Consider the following 16251-nt stretch of genomic DNA (forward strand, 5'->3'; position numbering starts at 1 on the left):
TTCTCTGAAACAGAAATGTTTTGTAACATTATAAATGTCTTTATAATCACTTTTGATCAATTTAAAAGCATCCTTGCTCAGTAAAAGTATTAATCCCAACTAACCAAAAAAATACTGACCCCAAGCTTTTGAATGGTATAGTGTATACTGTTACAAAAGCTTTTAATTTCAGATCAATCTTTCAAATAGATCTTTCTACTCATCAAAGAATCCTAAAAAATGTACTCGACTGTTTTAAATATTGATAATAATAAATGTTTCTTGAACAGCAAATCAGCATATTAGAATGATTTCTGAAGGATCATGTGACACCCAAAAAAATCTTACTGTTTAAAAACTTTTGACTGGTAGTGTACATATATATAAAAAATAAAACTTGTAACAAATGGTAAAACCAGAAACACAAAAGCATATTCTAACATGAATAAAATAAATACTTTATTAATTTAATCAATAGCACTAAAGCAATAAGTAACAAATATGTAACACCAAGTTTTAAGCCACTCCTTTTCTTCAGCTAATTTAAGGATTGAAATTAAAAATTTCAAATAGTTTTTGATTTCCACAAAACTTGGAGCACCTTTATTACATTTGTGTAAATAATGCTTTAATCAAAACATTATTTCACAAAAATGTAACCTCTAATTTTTACATAATCCACCAGTCTCAGCCATGTTTTATTGCCCCAAGTGCACTTAATAGTGATACAGCTGCATAGATTTTCTTGAGATTTAGCAAAATGTACAAATATTACCATCCAAATTAAACATTAAGCATCTTAAAAATTCAAGATATTTAAAAAAATGTATCAGTGTTTGTACAATGAAAGTCAGGAAAAGGGTTTGAGGGACAATAAATGAGTTTTCATTTTTGGGTAAATGATCTCTTTAAACTATAACCTAGATTATCTATATTGCTAATGCTTAGATTATAATAATAATTGTTTACAGAATAATTGTCATGAATTACTAATAATTACAATATGCATGCATTTTTGGGGTTAAGGAAGAAAATTAAGGTCAGCTATATCAGTGCCACCTTATCAAAATAAATATGTACTATTAAAAAAAAAAAAAAAAAAAAAAAAAAAACATATTCCATTCATAATGTATCAAATAGCAAAACATTGATTTTCTGCCAGTAATTTATTTCCTTTTTAATGGCTGATACTGATGCACAGTTACCGTGTTTTACGTCAGATTCAATTTGGGTAACATTTCAGTAGTGATGATTTTATTGCGGCCTATGTTTCATCACTACGTTTTCGCACGTTTGTCATCAGAATTGCAGAGAGCGGAGAGGAAGCGTGTACGCGCACATACGGGAACTCTAGTCTTCCTCGCCGGCGCAGTTCACGTGCGCTAGTCCTTTCTTGCTTGCGCGGCGAGAAGTCACGGCGCGGATGGACAGGCAGAGTCAATAAAACAGCCTCGACTATCTGTAAACCGCCTGCTAGCAAGCCATAACAATGCCAGCCTATTTCCAGAGACCGGAGAACGCTCTTAAGCGAGCAAACGGTGAGTGAATGCTGTAGATTGTCGTCTCTTGGACTGTAGTCGAGGGTCTAGCTGTTAGCTCGATATGGCGCGTGTTGGAGTAGCCATGTTACTTGCAAGGCCGGATGTCACAATTGCTGGGCCGTGTGTCATGTATGATGCAGCGTTTTAAATCTCCTCTATTAACGTTACTATATTCTTCGAAGTGTACTCAAAGAAAGGACATGTTTGGAAATAAAATGTAAATATTCTGCATACTTCGTAAAAGAACAACGGCGGAGACCGTTTTTTGTTAAAGCTACCATGTGTGCTAGCAAGCTTTTCTTTCCCGCTAGCTTAGCAATGACAACTGGTAACGGAGGTTAAAGATTTATTAACAGTATGCACTAAAAAGTCCTTAAGACTATAACGGTATTCCTTATTTGTGAATAAAATCTACGTTGTTATTTGAAGAAAATAATAAACAAAATATGAATGGAATAGCAACACCACGCACCTGCCACAGGTTTAGCATACTCGATTTCTTATTCAGTATTATAGTCAGCTGTAAATGACACATGTTGAAAGTAGTATTTGAGGGCTGTATGATAAATAAATAATGCAGCAAGATCATGAAACATTTTTCAGTGTATGTCATAAATAAATAAATTCCCAAAAGTGTGCTGGTCATGACAATCTCCCTGTTTGTTTTCTCAGAGTTTCTCGAAGTTGGTAAAAAGCAGCCAGCTTTGGATGTGCTCTACGATGTTATCAAGAGCAAAAAACATCGAACATGGCAGAAGATACACGAGCCTATTATGCTCAAGTATCTCGAGCTCTGTGTGGACCTGCGGAAGAGCCACTTGGCAAAGGAGGGACTGTATCAGTACAAAAACATCTGTCAACAGGTTTGAGGCTACAGTTGTTTTATACTTAACCAGACATAAAACAAAACTTTTGGGCCTGGTTTCACAGACAGGGCTTAGTCTAAGTCAGGATTAGGCCATAGTTCAATTAAGACATTGAAGTCATTTTTATAAAATGTCTTGGAACAAAACAACTTGTGTGCATCTTGAGACAAAACAGAGGCACTGATATAGTTTAAGGTCAGTCAGTGGAAGTTTCTTTCAGTTGAAACAGCTCAGACTTAGTCAATACCAACTCATGAATAGAACCCATCCTAATTTTTTTTTTTTTCATTAATTCACAATACAGAAAGAAAAATATCTGTTCCTACTTCTTCTTTTTTTTTTTTTTTTTGTAGAACTTCCCCAATTTTCTGTACAAGCGAATACTGACAGGACAGTTGTAAGTTCTATCCTATTCATGAAATTACTGACTGCCCTTTCTCTTGTGCTTCAGGTGAATATCAAATCTCTGGAGGATGTGGTCCGTGCTTACTTGAAACTTGCAGAAGAAAAGACCGAGACGGCGAAAGAGGAGTCTCAGCAGATGGTGCTGGACATTGAGGATCTGGACAACATTCAGACCCCAGAAAGGTGCAGGATCCTAAAGGCCTAAACAGTTTCTTCCTACTTTTTGCATCATGCAGACAGGACACATTCAGTATTTAGTATTTATTAGGAACCTGCAAACATCTAGCCTTAAGCAACTGATGATTGTGATGATGATTGTTTTCCATAAAAGACTGAAAAAAAGCCATCTGAAGCTGACTACTTTTGTTGTTGTTGTTTTTTTTTAGTGTTCTGTTGAGTGCCGTTAGTGGTGAAGACACTCAAGACCGTACTGACAGACTTCTGCTCACGCCTTGGGTCAAGTTCTTGTGGGAGTCGTACCGCCAGTGCCTGGACCTGCTAAGGAATAACTCCAAAGTGGAGCGCCTTTACCATGACATTGCTCAGCAAGGTCAGTGTAAAGCCCATATAACACAAAAACATTTGCTTGTGTGTAGTGCTGGGTGATATGGCGAAAAAAAAAAAAAAAAAAAAAAAAAATTATCACAATTTTTTTCATATTAGTCAATTTTATTCATATCAGTCGATATCGATAATTATCACAATGTCAAATTTTTATTTCTTTCAAGTTTAAAGAGAGTTTTCTCCAAAGTAAAGTTGTAGAAACCAGAATGTTAATTGTGGTTTTAAACTATTCTTTATGATCAGAACATGACAAACACATCACATTTTTGAATTTTTTACACTTTTACTGTATTAATAATATTACATTTTTTGTCTCTTAGAAATGCACATTTGATAGTAGCTTGAGTAAATTAACCATTGTTCTTCCACATAGTAGCATACATTTCGATCATGATAACCACAGCTAAAACTACACATATAGCACCTCAATACCATGGTAAAAATAGAACTATATGGTGTCTAGTTATTTTGTATGAGAAACAGTAGTCTAAATACATTTAGTAAAAATGCACAAATGCTATAGCCTACTGTAATTATATTCCATTACTCCTTTAATGCATTTAATACATGTCTACATTAATAATATAATAAAATTCAATATGAATAACGCCATCCACATTCCTGACACATTACCATGGTGCAATTAGTGTTACTATGGTAAATCCATGGTGAATGATGGCGATTTGTAGATTGATAAGCCTTCTGACTGTATTGTTGCGGACAGTGTTTCTCCTGTTTGTCAGCACTGCTTCATCTGGCTTTAAACTAGCTTAAATCACAGTCATTTGTGTTCTTCATTGAATTCATCCGCGGATAAATGCATCTGCTGTAATAAGCTTGCGCTGTGCTGCGATTCGAAATTTGAACCAAGCAGATAAATGGTCCGTGTGGTGCGGCTCAAATGAGTAGCGCTCTTTCGTTATGCTTTTGGTGCATAAACATTATATGGAACTTGTGCTGTCGTTTTATCGAGGAAAATTATATCACAAAAATTATTGTTATCGATTTATCGCCCAGCCCTGCTTGTGGGAGTTTTAGCATACAATGCATATAATCATATAATGCATATATATAGTAGTCATGTTATATGATACATAAAATGTAAATTCTTTTGGGTTGTGCTGAAATTTATGACAAAAATGTTCATTTTCTCTCGCAGCTTTTAAGTTTTGCCTGCAGTACACCCGTAAAGCAGAGTTCCGTAAGCTGTGTGACAACCTGCGAATGCATTTGGGACAGATCCAGCGACACCACAACCAGAGCACTGCCATCAACCTGAACAATCCTGAGAGCCAGTCCATGCATCTGGAGACACGTCTGGTCCAGCTGGACAGCGCTATTAGCATGGAGCTGTGGCAGGTCTCTGTGCTTCATACTAGGCACCAATGTACAATAGACTGTATAAATATATTTATTATGTAATATAAATATATTTATATTAACTTGAGGTTAGTCTCGATTTATGCTGCTGCTTTAAACCTATTTTCACAGTGCAAAGGAGAGTGCTTTACATGCAAACAGAACAAAACTGTATTGAATACAGTAAAAGATACACTTAAATTGGTTTCATTTGTGAGAAACAAAATTGACATGGTCTCTTTTTACACTATGAACTTATTGGTTCTTATATGTTGCCATGGTTTAATGCCTTGCTAATTATACTGGTTGAATACGTTCTTTGTAATCCACACAGGAAGCTTTCAAAGCCGTTGAAGACATCCATGGATTGTTTGCTCTCTCAAAGAAGCCCCCTAAACCCCAGCTTATGGCCAACTACTACAATAAGGTGTCCACTGTATTCTGGAAGTCTGGCAATGCCTTATTCCATGCCTGCACCCTACACAGACTCTACCACCTCTCCCGGGAAATGCGCAAGAACCTCACCCAAGAAGAGATGCAGAGGTGAGCATTAAAGAAGAGCAGTCATCAGCTTGAACTGATAATTTTGCTCTAATTTTACAGTAGGTAGACATTTCTTGAAATCAGAAAGCCTTTCTTAATTATTTATTAGAGACTTGCTTCAAAGTATATAATTACTGTGTGTTTTATTTGTTTCATTCAGAATGTCCACTCGAGTGCTCTTGGCCACTTTGTCCATCCCCATCACCCCTGAGCGCACTGATATTGCTCGTCTGTTGGACATGGATGGCATCATTGTAGAGAAACACCGCAGACTGGCTACATTACTCGGCCTGCAATCTCCACCCACTCGCCAGAGTCTTATTAATGACATGGTAATAGCCATTCTGTCCACTGGTAATCACTTAAATGTATGGTTTAAAAAAACAAAAAAAGATTGAGAATGTTGCAGTGATACCTTCTTGGGTATTATTTTTATCATAGGTGAGGTTCAACCTGCTTCAGTATGTTGTTCCTGATGTCAAAGAGCTCTACAACTGGTTGGAGGTGGACTTCCACCCTCTTAAACTCTGTGGAAGAGTGACTAAAGTGAGTGACACTTGATTTATTTGCTACATTTTATTTCTGAGCTTATAAAACTCATGCCAAATCCATAGTAATATAAAACCATAAAATCAGCCAGGTTGTACACTTTAAATAGGGCTGGGCGCTATGGCAAAAAATTAAAATCTCAATTTTTTTTTAAGAACGTTCTCTGTTTTTTTTTTTGTTTTTTTTTTTTTAAACGACTAGTCAACTTGAAAATGTGACTACAACATGATTCAAGTAACTTTCTCTTTATTAACCCTCTAGTTAAAGAAAATTCTATTCCAAGTGCACCACACATGAAGTTGGCAACATGATATAAATGTTAAACAAATCACTTGTTAAAGGGGTCAGCAGATGCCCATTTTCCACAAGTTGATATGATTCTTTAGGGTCTTAATGAAAAGTCTATAATATACTTTGGTTAAAAATTCTCAGTGGTTGTCTAAAACAACCCCCTTTTTACCATCCAAAAATCATCTCATTCTGGTCGAGTCTGCTTTAAATGCAAATGAGCTCTGCTCTGTCCGCCCCTCTCTTCTCCCTTCACAAACAAACGTAATCCACTGCATCTTTAGCGGCTCAGATGTCGGGAGTAAATGATGACCACTATGTTCATTATTACATCCAGCAACACAACACCTCAGTTGCTCAATCGCATCTGAGAATGGCTTGATTTGAAAAAGGGAATATTATTTTTACAGATGACTTAAAAGCCACTCCGTGGATTTTTATTATTATAGGGTAGATTTGTACATACACTGCCAACACGCATTAATATTCAAACAACATGTAAAAGTGAACTTTGCATCCGATGACCCCTTTAAATATCTTTGCAAAAAAGATGCATGATCTACAACTACATCTTGTACAAACTTGTCTTATCCATATTATATCTTAAAATGCTTTAAAAAAAAATCTCAAAAGTCAAGGTAATTCAAATTCAAAATGACTGAAGGTGTAGCACCAGTAGATTGTTATTTGCTATAAATGTTCTGTAAAAACGGTAATGCCACCATGATGCAAACATGAAATATCGTGTGGTTGGAGCGTCGTTTTCTATTTACTGTTATACTTGGCATGTTGTCAAAGTGTCTAATTCTAGCATTTGGTAATATTTCTCTTCAAAATCGCAAGTCCTTAAATTTCTAAAAAATAAAATCATGGCAAAACATTAAATTTGAATTAATCGATAACTCATTTAGCCATTACAACTCATTAAGCAACTGACTTTCGTAAACTTAATTAAGAAGAGTGATGCTCTTGTTAGACCTTTTGACACAGCAGTCTATGTTATAGTGTTCTTGATGTCAATACACATTAAAGACATCATATTCATGCAGTGTATGCGTTCTTGCTGTTGCTGCTTTAGGTGCTGAACTGGGTGAGGGACCAAGCTGAAAAAGAATCGGACCTGCAGCAGTATGTTCCTCACTTGCAGAACAACACCATCCTCAGACTGCTACAACAGGTTGGTTTGATCATTTACCTCTAGACTTCTATCTGTGCATGCTCCATTCTTTTGCAAATCTTCAAATCCTGTCTTCTGGGTTTTATTATTCCAGGTGGCTCAGATCTACCAGAGCATTGAGTTCAGCAGGTTAGCATCTCTGATACCATTTGTCGATGCTTTCCAGCTGGAGCGCTCGATTGTAGATGCAGCACGACACTGTGACCTACAGGTATAGCCAAAAAAAAGTTTTAGTTCTCAAATTTGGGCGTATCTTCCACACACAGTCTCTAAATCGAGCACCGTAGTAGTTAATTGCATGGTCAAGGAGATTCTCCAAATGTTGTATTGACTTAAATTTTGTGAATTTACCCAAAGGTGCGCATTGATCATACATCTCGTACACTGAGTTTTGGCTCCGATCTGAACTATTCCACTAAAGAGGATTCTCCAGTAGGTCCATTCCTACAGAACATGCCCTCTGAACAGATACGGAATCAGCTCACTGCCATGTCATCCTCCTTGGCTAAAGCCATCCAAGTCATAAAACCTCCCTCCATGCTGGTAAGATCACTGCTAAGCTAAATTCATATCTCCTGCTAGTCAGTGTCATATTTCAGTTTCATCATCAACTCTAACTTTGCAAACAGCAAGAACATGAGGAGCAGAGTCAGCAGGCCATCACAGCCTACCTGAAGAATGCCCGCAAAGAGCATCAGCGCATCCTGGCTCGCAGACAAACGATTGAGGAGCGCAAAGAGCGTCTGGAGAGCCTCAACATCCAGAGGGAGAAAGAGGAGCTGGAACAGCGGGAGGCAGAGCTTCAGAAGGTGCGCAAAGCTGAGGAGGAGCGTCTTAGACAAGAGGCCAAAGAGCGAGAAAAGGAGCGCATCATGCAAGAACACGAGCAAATCAAAAAGAAGACGGTGCGTGAGCGACTGGAGCAGATCAAGAAGACTGAGCTGGGAGCCAAAGCATTCAAAGACATTGACATTGAGGTACGGCATTTGTTAGAGAAGGCCACCACCAGACTGTTTTATTGGCAACCTGGAAAATGATCAGTTGAGAAGGTTTATTTTTGTTTAATTTTTTTTTGTAGGATCTGGAGGAGCTGGACCCTGACTTCATCATGGCCAAACAGGTGGAACAACTAGAAAAAGAGAAGAAAGAACTTCAGGAGCGTCTGAAAAACCAGGAGAAGAAGGTATAGCTTACATTAGATTTTAGTGAAGTATTTTATTGTAAATAAGCATGTTGGTAACCGTTTTAACTGTACGAGGATTAGGGTTAATTCGGTGCAGCTGAGTAGATGACATCCCAATATTACACTGGAGTAATACTATTATGCATATTCTAGATCGACTACTTTGAGAGAGCCAAGCGACTTGAGGAGATTCCTCTGATCAAGAAAGCCTACGAGGAGCAGCGCATCAAAGACATGGAGTTATGGGAGCAGCAGGAGGAGGAGAGGGTAATAATCGCATACTGCCTTTTGCACTTGTCGGAATTATGTGTGATTTACTTTGCCCTCTGGTCCATGTTTCATTTTTTGCTAAAAAAAAAAAAAGTTTCAAGCCCACCACATACTTGACCATACTTTCACTTTGAGATGCACCGATTGATTGGCCAGGGATCAGAATTGTCCGGTTTTCCACATTATCTGCCCGATTCCAAGCCTATGCGTTTTGATGTTAAACTTACTGCAACTGATAATGTATTTGTCATGACAGAAAGCAAAACAGATGAGCACAACAGCACTCACAGAAAGTTGTAGATGCATACTGCGGTACAAAAAAAAAAAAAATTTATTATAATATGGCTTATTTACGCAACATTACATGACCAATATGATTTCCTAAATATCAAAATGACTGCAATGTGACACTGATTTTATACAATAGTAGTTCAATAAACAAGAAGTTTGGTTTCATAGTTAAAAGTATCATTGCATTTTTCACAACATTTCTTGTTTGTATGTTTAAAAAATATTTAAAACATTGATTTTATAAAATTATTTATGCAATCAAAATTTTAGCATTTATAAATGCATTTATAGAGAATATCTGTAATTTAGTCCAGATTGGAGGAATTGTAATGTTTAATATATACATTTTTGTTTTTTTTTTTTTTTTTTGCATTTTTGCATTTTTGCATTTTTGTATATGCTGTCAGTTACACTTCTTAGAAAGAAAATCAGAATCGGCAAAATCTGTATCAGCAGGTCACACAGGAAGACAGGGCGGGACATATCCAGCAGTCTCGCCCCTTTTTTTTTTATGTAGCCAAGAGCGTTTCATTTGTATCACAGCTTGGGTCAGAGCTGTTGAGCTGGGTAAAAGCCACATTTGACTGTATGATAGCCACAATCTCGTCCATTTTACATTATTTATATATAAAATAGCATTCTGTGTAGAATTCAAATGTGTCTGACATGTTTTGTGGTCTGTGCCGACTCTCTCATATGATCTGCTCCATGCTATCATGTCTCTAGATCGGAGCAGACTTCATTTGCCCCAACGGAATGAATATTTACACTTCCTGAATTGTTACCTATTGCCTGTATAGTGCACTAAGTGCAATTTACCGTACAGAAACGACAAATTCTGTGAACAAGTGACCAATTTCAGCGTCTATTTATAGTGTAGAGGGCGGGACACTTTAGAATTCCAGAGAGCATTTGATTGGGCAGAAAATTTGAGAAGCTGATGTGCAGAGTCATGTCATCAAAATCGTTAATTTATATTGGTGGGAGTTAGAGGCGGTACGTTTTGAATGCTTGTGTCTTGTAAATGCGAATTTTATCTTTGTTTTGGAGCACATTAGCTTACAGATAACCTTAAAGCTAACATTCATACTAAAAGCCAACAAACTAAAATTTTCATTTCATGGGGACTTTAACTGTAGTTTGAAGTATTTCTTGAGGCCCTACTACTAGGTCATTGTTTTTGATTCAGTGATTTATTAATATCACGTAAATGAGAAGAACATGTGTTGAATAATATAATCATGTCATGTTGTTAATTGTAATTGAAGCTAAAGGTTGTTGTGTTCATCTGTTGCACAGATCACCAATATGAAGATGGAGCGTGAGAAGGCGCTGGAACACAAACAGAGAATGTCAAGGATGATGGAGGACAAGGAGAACTTCCTGTCCAAAATCAAAGCTGCTAGAAGCTTTATTTATGAGGTAAACAAAACTTTCAAGTTTATTTATTCAGTTGTTTTGCAGATTATGCACCTGCTTTCAGTAGTTAGTACAGACGATGTATAAGATGAAGTTTTAGTAATGGAATAAAGTCCTCAATGCTTAGGATGTTGACGCTCCAGGTAGCTAAGCTTTGAGCAATTCTCATGTACCCAGGAAAAACTCAAGCAGTTCCAAGAACGTTTGGTTGAGGAGAGGAAGAAGCGTCTTGAGGAGCGAAAGAAGCAACGTAAGGAGGACAGACGAAAGGCCTTCTATCGCCAGAAAGAAGAGGAGGCTCAGAGAATCCATGAGGAGCAGCTCAAGAAAGGTTTTTATTTGCTGTTCATCTTCCCTCAGTTAACATGCACTGCAATACTTTTTCCTTTGGTAATGTTCATATCCTATTTGATATACTTTTGCTCACTTTTTTAGTCTTTGGTTTTGTGTGTTTTAGAGCGGGAAGAGCGTGAGCGCTTGGAACAGGAGCAAAGAGAGGAGGAAGAACGCGAATACCAGGAGCGCCTGCGTAAGCTGGAGGAACAGGAGAGAAAGCAGCGTGCCCGACAACAGGAAATTGAGGAGCGTGAGCGCCGCAAGGAGGAAGAGAGGAGGGCACCAGAAGAAAAACCCACAAAGGTAACTCATAAGTACCCTGTGTCACATGTGCCTGTACACCATACAAGTCTCTTATTAACACACACCCTGGATGTATTTGATAAATACAATACAATAAAAATAGTAATATTATGAAATATTATTACATTTTATAATATATTTTAAAATGTACTTTATTTCTGTGATGGCAGCACTGAATTTTCAGTATCTGATACTCCAGTCTTCAGTGTCACGTGATCATTCAGAAATCATTCTAATATGCTGATTTGGGCTTTGTGGATTTTTTTTTTTTTTTTTTTTTTTTTTTTTTTTTCAGGCCTTTGAATAGAAGGTTTAAAAGAACAGCATTTGTTAACAAAAAAAAACCTCTTAAAAAGAAATAAAAACTGTATAATTCCATTTTAACCTAATGATGACAGCATACTGAAGTTCAGATATAAATTGGATATGGTTATGTCTTGGTGTAAATGGTAATAATTTTCTTTCCAGGACTGGAGTGAACGGGAAGAAAGCGGTTGGAGGAAGCGTGGTGAGGGTGAATCAGAATGGCGACGTCCTGTTGCTGACCGGTGAGAGTTTACACATGAATTGATAACCTAAAGCATAAGGATAAAGATTAAAAACAGAAGCAGAGAATTGTAATTCATTATATCTTTTTATTATTTTTTTCTCCTACCAGGGACTGGCGTCAGGAGGGCCGTGAAGGCCGTGAAGGCCGTGAAGACAATGATCGAGAAGACCGTGACCGTGAAATGCCCTTCAGGAGAGGAGCAGACAGTACTCGTCGTGGTGGTTCAGATGACAGAGGACTCCGCCGTGGCTTTGATGAAGAACGAGGTCCACGCCGAGGAGGTGATGAGGACCGTGGACCCAGACGGGGCTTTGATGATGACCGTGGGCCCAGGAGGGGCTTTGACGATGACCGAAGTCACCGTAGAGGCGATGATGACCGTGGACCAAGGCGTGGAATGGATGACGACCGTGGCCCCAGACGAGGTGATGACGACCGTGGCCCAAGAAGAGGCTTTGATGACGACCGTGGGCCCCGTAGAGGCATGGATGAACCCAGAGGGCCTCGACGTGGCGCAGATGATGACTGGGGCCCCAGAAGAGGAGGGGATGATGAGAGGGGAGGCCGCAGGGGTATGGATGACTCTGGCCCACGTCGTGGAGATGATGCTAGACCTTGGAAACCTCTTGGGAGACCAGGTGTGAGCTCGTGTGATGTTTCCATATCTTCACTTGGTGAGGGCTTGCTGCCAAATATTTATTTTAAAGGGGTTGTATCACGAGGAATCTAATTTTCCTGTCACAGTGCAATGTGATACAATCATCTGTTATTGCAGCATGGGCCGGTTTAAATCAGCTGTTATTGAGTGTAGTAAAGTGTCATTTTATTGGAGAAATTAATTTGGTCTTAAAGGTACAGCAGCTAAATAAAACCTGTTTTATTCTAGGGGTCAGAGGAAGGTTGGGTGGAAAATAAGGAGGGGAAAAGGAATTATTACTGTAGTTGTTGCAAATCATTCACTAATGTATGTAAATGATTCAGAAGGAAAAACATGTTCCCTTTATATAAGGTTTTGTTAACTATAGTAAGTTCCCTTTTTTTTTTTTTTTTTTTTTTTTTTTATAACTCATGTAACCTTTTGTAGGTGGATGGAGAGAGCGAGAGAAGGCTCGGGAAGAAAGCTGGGGACCTCCTCGTGATGCTGGCCATGATGATGGTGAGCGTGAGGGAGAAGAGCGTCATGAGGGAGATCGATTTAGAGAACGCCGACCTCCCAGGTAAAAATAAACGCAACTTTCTGTTTTCTTACAAAAAAAATAAAAATCATACCCATACAAAACTAAGGTTTGTTCTGAATGCTTTTATTTCTACTGATGAATGGTCTCAGCAGTTCCTTTTTCTTTATATTTAAATGATATGAAAGTCTTTAATTATAATTTTTAAAGGTGGGGATAGAACAACAGAAACTGCCATAAGCCCTAATGTGATTATTAAAACGTAAAAATGTGGTACTGCTGCACATTCTTGTGGTTTCAGAGCAGTTCACAGTCAAAAATGCTGCACAATTATGCCATGCAATTGCTTGTGATGTACTTCCGATGAATTATGACAATATTTACGTCATGTTTATATTGTAATCTGTTGTATGAGTGCATGTTTGAGCAATCAGTCCTTAGGCTTTTGTTAAATAATAATAATAATAATAATAATAATTTTATATATATATATATATATATATATATATATAAATAGCAGGTTCCATAACCTTACATGTTCAGACCTTAACATCCACCCATTTACTATTGCCTGGAAAGCTAAGCTCAGCCATTTGGCAAGAGGTTTAATGTGAATGTGTGTTCATGTGCAGGGAAGAAGGGGGTGGCTGGAGAAGAGGAGGAGGTGGTGGTGGTGGTGGTGGTGAGGAGCCGAGCAGTTGGCGTGACTCTCGTCGTGAAGACTTTGACCGTGATGATCGTCGTGAACGCCGTGACATGAGAGACCGCAGAGATGACAGAGACCGTGACCGTGATCACAGAGGCCCCAGCAGAGACCTTGATGAAGGTTAGTCTTATGATCTCCCTTAAACATGTGTCCCTGGACCACAAAACCAGTCGTAAGTAGCACGTGGGTATATTTGTAGCAATAGCCAACAACACATTGTTTGGGTCAATTATCATTTTTTTTTTTTTTATGCCAAAAATCATTAGGATATTAAGTAAATAGTAATATGCATTGCTAAGAACTTCATTTGGACAACTTTCGAGGTGAATTTTTTTGTTTGTTTTTTGGTTTTTTGGTTTTGTTCCCTTAGATTCCAGATTTTCAAATAGTTGTATCTCTACCAAATATTGTCCTATCCTAACAAACCATACATCAACGTCATAACCGGAGTTACTAATAGAAGTTATAATGGCAAATTTACTTTTATTCACTGCCCTTTTTTAAATGCTTATACAAAACTTAATCACGAAAGTACATCTAAAAGAAAACTAACTCAAGTGGCAGTTACAAATGCATGATACTACAGCAATGCGAACAGCTTCCAAAATATACCCATGCTTCCACAAACACTTAACTGCAGCAAAACCTGAAATTGCAGTTGAATTCAGTTGGGCTGTCACTGACGATTATTTTGGTAATCGAATAATTGGTCAGCTGTTCTGATGATTAATCAAGTAATTGCATGATTGTGATTGAATTTTTTTTATAAGGAGAAAAATATACCTAAAGTGAGCAATAACCTTTAAAATGACTTAAAATACATATATAATAGCAATGAGGCAATAATTAGTTCAGATAAAGTATCAAAAGCAAGTAATCAGATGGTTTTGCTGAACAAAACTGTTAAAACACATATATTTTTAATAAACAATAGAGCTAATGTACATATTGTGCATTATAACAAATGCCTGTAGAGGATGCCAACGCCCTGTTGTTTTAACATTTCACTGCGCGATCCTTATTATTGACTAACCAACATTTAATTCAAATGTCCACTTAATCTTTAATATTTGGCCATCTATATGACAGACATGCTACAGCCACTGTCATTTCTTGAGTATTTGGGCATCAAAATGTGTAGAGCTTTTATTTTGAAATCGTGGTGAACGCTTAGCATACTGAGAAAGATATTGATGTGTTCTCCTGTGTTTGTGTAGGTTTATAAATGATTTACCTCACAAATCTGATGAAATGGTGCACTTTGCATTCCCAGATGAATGTTATAATAATGGAGTTTGAAGGAGTTAGAGATGATCCACACATGTAAATAACAGTTGGTGTGTAGCAGCATTTACTGTGAACAGAGCCGCTCTAAGATGCACGTACCTAACCTACATGCATGTAAATGATTAAAACACATATTTAACCTGCATCGCATATATTTATTTAATTGAATCATAGCGTTTGTGAATTCGCATTATGCTTTATGATTTTTAAACTGGTTTATATATCATGCAGCCTTGGAAAACAGTCTAATAATGCGTTTCAGTAATTCTTGTCCATGGAATGCTCCACTTCCAGTATTTAGCCAGTTACTCGATGTGGACAAAATGCAATATTTTTTTTTTTGTTTGTTTTTTTTATTAAATCAAGTACTCTAATTGAATTGAGGAATCGTGACAGCCCTAAAATCCAAAAATCCATGTTATTGATACTTTTGTTTTATACAAAACAAGATGAGCAGTTCTGGTTTAAAATGGTATCTATGACAGTAGGTGTCAGTAAACAGTCCTGAGACAAAGCTGAGCCAGTAACATATGCTTGGGCTACTTTTAAGAGGTCAGTTTCTTACGTCTTGTTTCTCAACTCAAAGGCGGTTCATGGCGTCGTAGTGGTGATGAACGACGGGATGAGCGCAAGGACGAAAGAGAGGCTCCTCCCAGACCACGTGACCGGGAGCGCGAAGGCGGTGAGAAGAGCACCTGGCGCTCTGATAAAGATAAGGAAAACCCGCGCCGGACCAAGAACGAGACGGATGACGATGGCTGGACCACTGTCCGCCGCTAAATGCTAAAGCATCAAAAAAAATTTGCTTGATGTTGTTCTAAGCCTTGATGTGTTCTCTAATCAGTACAGATCACTGCTTACTTTAACGGGAAATACATTAAGCTTTGCCATAAAATTACAACACTTACAATGGGTTTTCAAACATGGCAATTTATATTTCATCCCTTTTTAACAACTTGCATTTGAAAAGTAGCTCATTCCTTTTTGTTATGCATGCTTAGAGGATTAAATTGGTCTCACACAAATTAAGTAGATGTTTTTTTCTTTGAGGTGCGGATGAACGTTTTTGCAGACATGACGTCAAAGGTGTGGTGGTGAGGTTTTGAGATGAAATCATCAGGTTATCTTTACAGCTGTGTCCATGCTGTAGTTGCTGCTTATGCTGTGGTTGTATGCCCTCTAGAAATATGAAAAAAAAAATCTTTATTAATAAAGTCATTTGCTCATTAAATGACCACACTTTCACTTCTTATACCGCAGAACACAATATCATGCTTTTTGTGTCAAATGAAACTCTGGAATAAGAATCAATGGTTAGTCTTTAGACTTCTCAGTAGTTGATACTTTTGGCCACTAGGGGTCACCTAAATCTTAGCAAGGTTTTATGAAGCTTTAGATGGCTCGGCTCTCTTCATAAATGAACGAAGAACAATTGACTGGATCCCTATAATCTATTCATT

General features: G+C 37.7%; 1 protein-coding gene across 2 annotated transcripts; it reads left to right on the forward strand.

Annotated features, from left to right (window-relative positions):
- The first annotated feature begins 1333 nt into the window (after nucleotides 1-1333).
- On the forward strand, nucleotides 1334-16025 carry eif3s10 (eukaryotic translation initiation factor 3, subunit 10 (theta)). 2 transcript variants are annotated; one of them, XM_051125806.1, is made up of 22 exons: nucleotides 1334-1517; nucleotides 2193-2383; nucleotides 2838-2974; nucleotides 3178-3341; nucleotides 4515-4714; nucleotides 5049-5257; nucleotides 5418-5589; nucleotides 5699-5803; nucleotides 7173-7271; nucleotides 7366-7482; nucleotides 7629-7814; nucleotides 7901-8248; nucleotides 8350-8454; nucleotides 8608-8721; nucleotides 10315-10437; nucleotides 10612-10765; nucleotides 10892-11073; nucleotides 11542-11621; nucleotides 11732-12297; nucleotides 12708-12840; nucleotides 13431-13624; nucleotides 15378-16025. In XM_051125806.1, the coding sequence occupies exons 1-22, from the start codon at nucleotides 1469-1471 to the stop codon at nucleotides 15569-15571; spliced, it is 3822 nt and encodes a 1273-aa protein (XP_050981763.1). In that variant the 5' UTR covers nucleotides 1334-1468; the 3' UTR covers nucleotides 15572-16025. The 2 variants fall into 2 exon arrangements, with proteins under 2 accessions (XP_050981763.1, XP_050981764.1); XM_051125807.1 differs by having other exon boundaries at nucleotides 11732-12261.
- The last annotated feature ends 226 nt before the right edge of the window (nucleotides 16026-16251 follow it).

The sequence above is a fragment of the Labeo rohita genome, chromosome 13 (assembly GCF_022985175.1).
Source record: "Labeo rohita strain BAU-BD-2019 chromosome 13, IGBB_LRoh.1.0, whole genome shotgun sequence".
Taxonomy (NCBI): domain Eukaryota; kingdom Metazoa; phylum Chordata; class Actinopteri; order Cypriniformes; family Cyprinidae; genus Labeo; species Labeo rohita.

Bases quoted from the DNA above. Each gene is read 5' to 3' on its own strand.
- eif3s10 (XM_051125806.1), top strand. From the start codon at position 1,469: ATGCCAGCCTATTTCCAGAGACCGGAGAACGCTCTTAAGCGAGCAAAC. The intron at 1,518-2,192 runs GTGAGTGAATGC...TTGTTTTCTCAG, and splicing joins CGCTCTTAAGCGAGCAAACG to AGTTTCTCGAAGTTGGTAAA. The intron at 7,815-7,900 runs GTAAGATCACTG...CTTTGCAAACAG, and splicing joins TAAAACCTCCCTCCATGCTG to CAAGAACATGAGGAGCAGAG.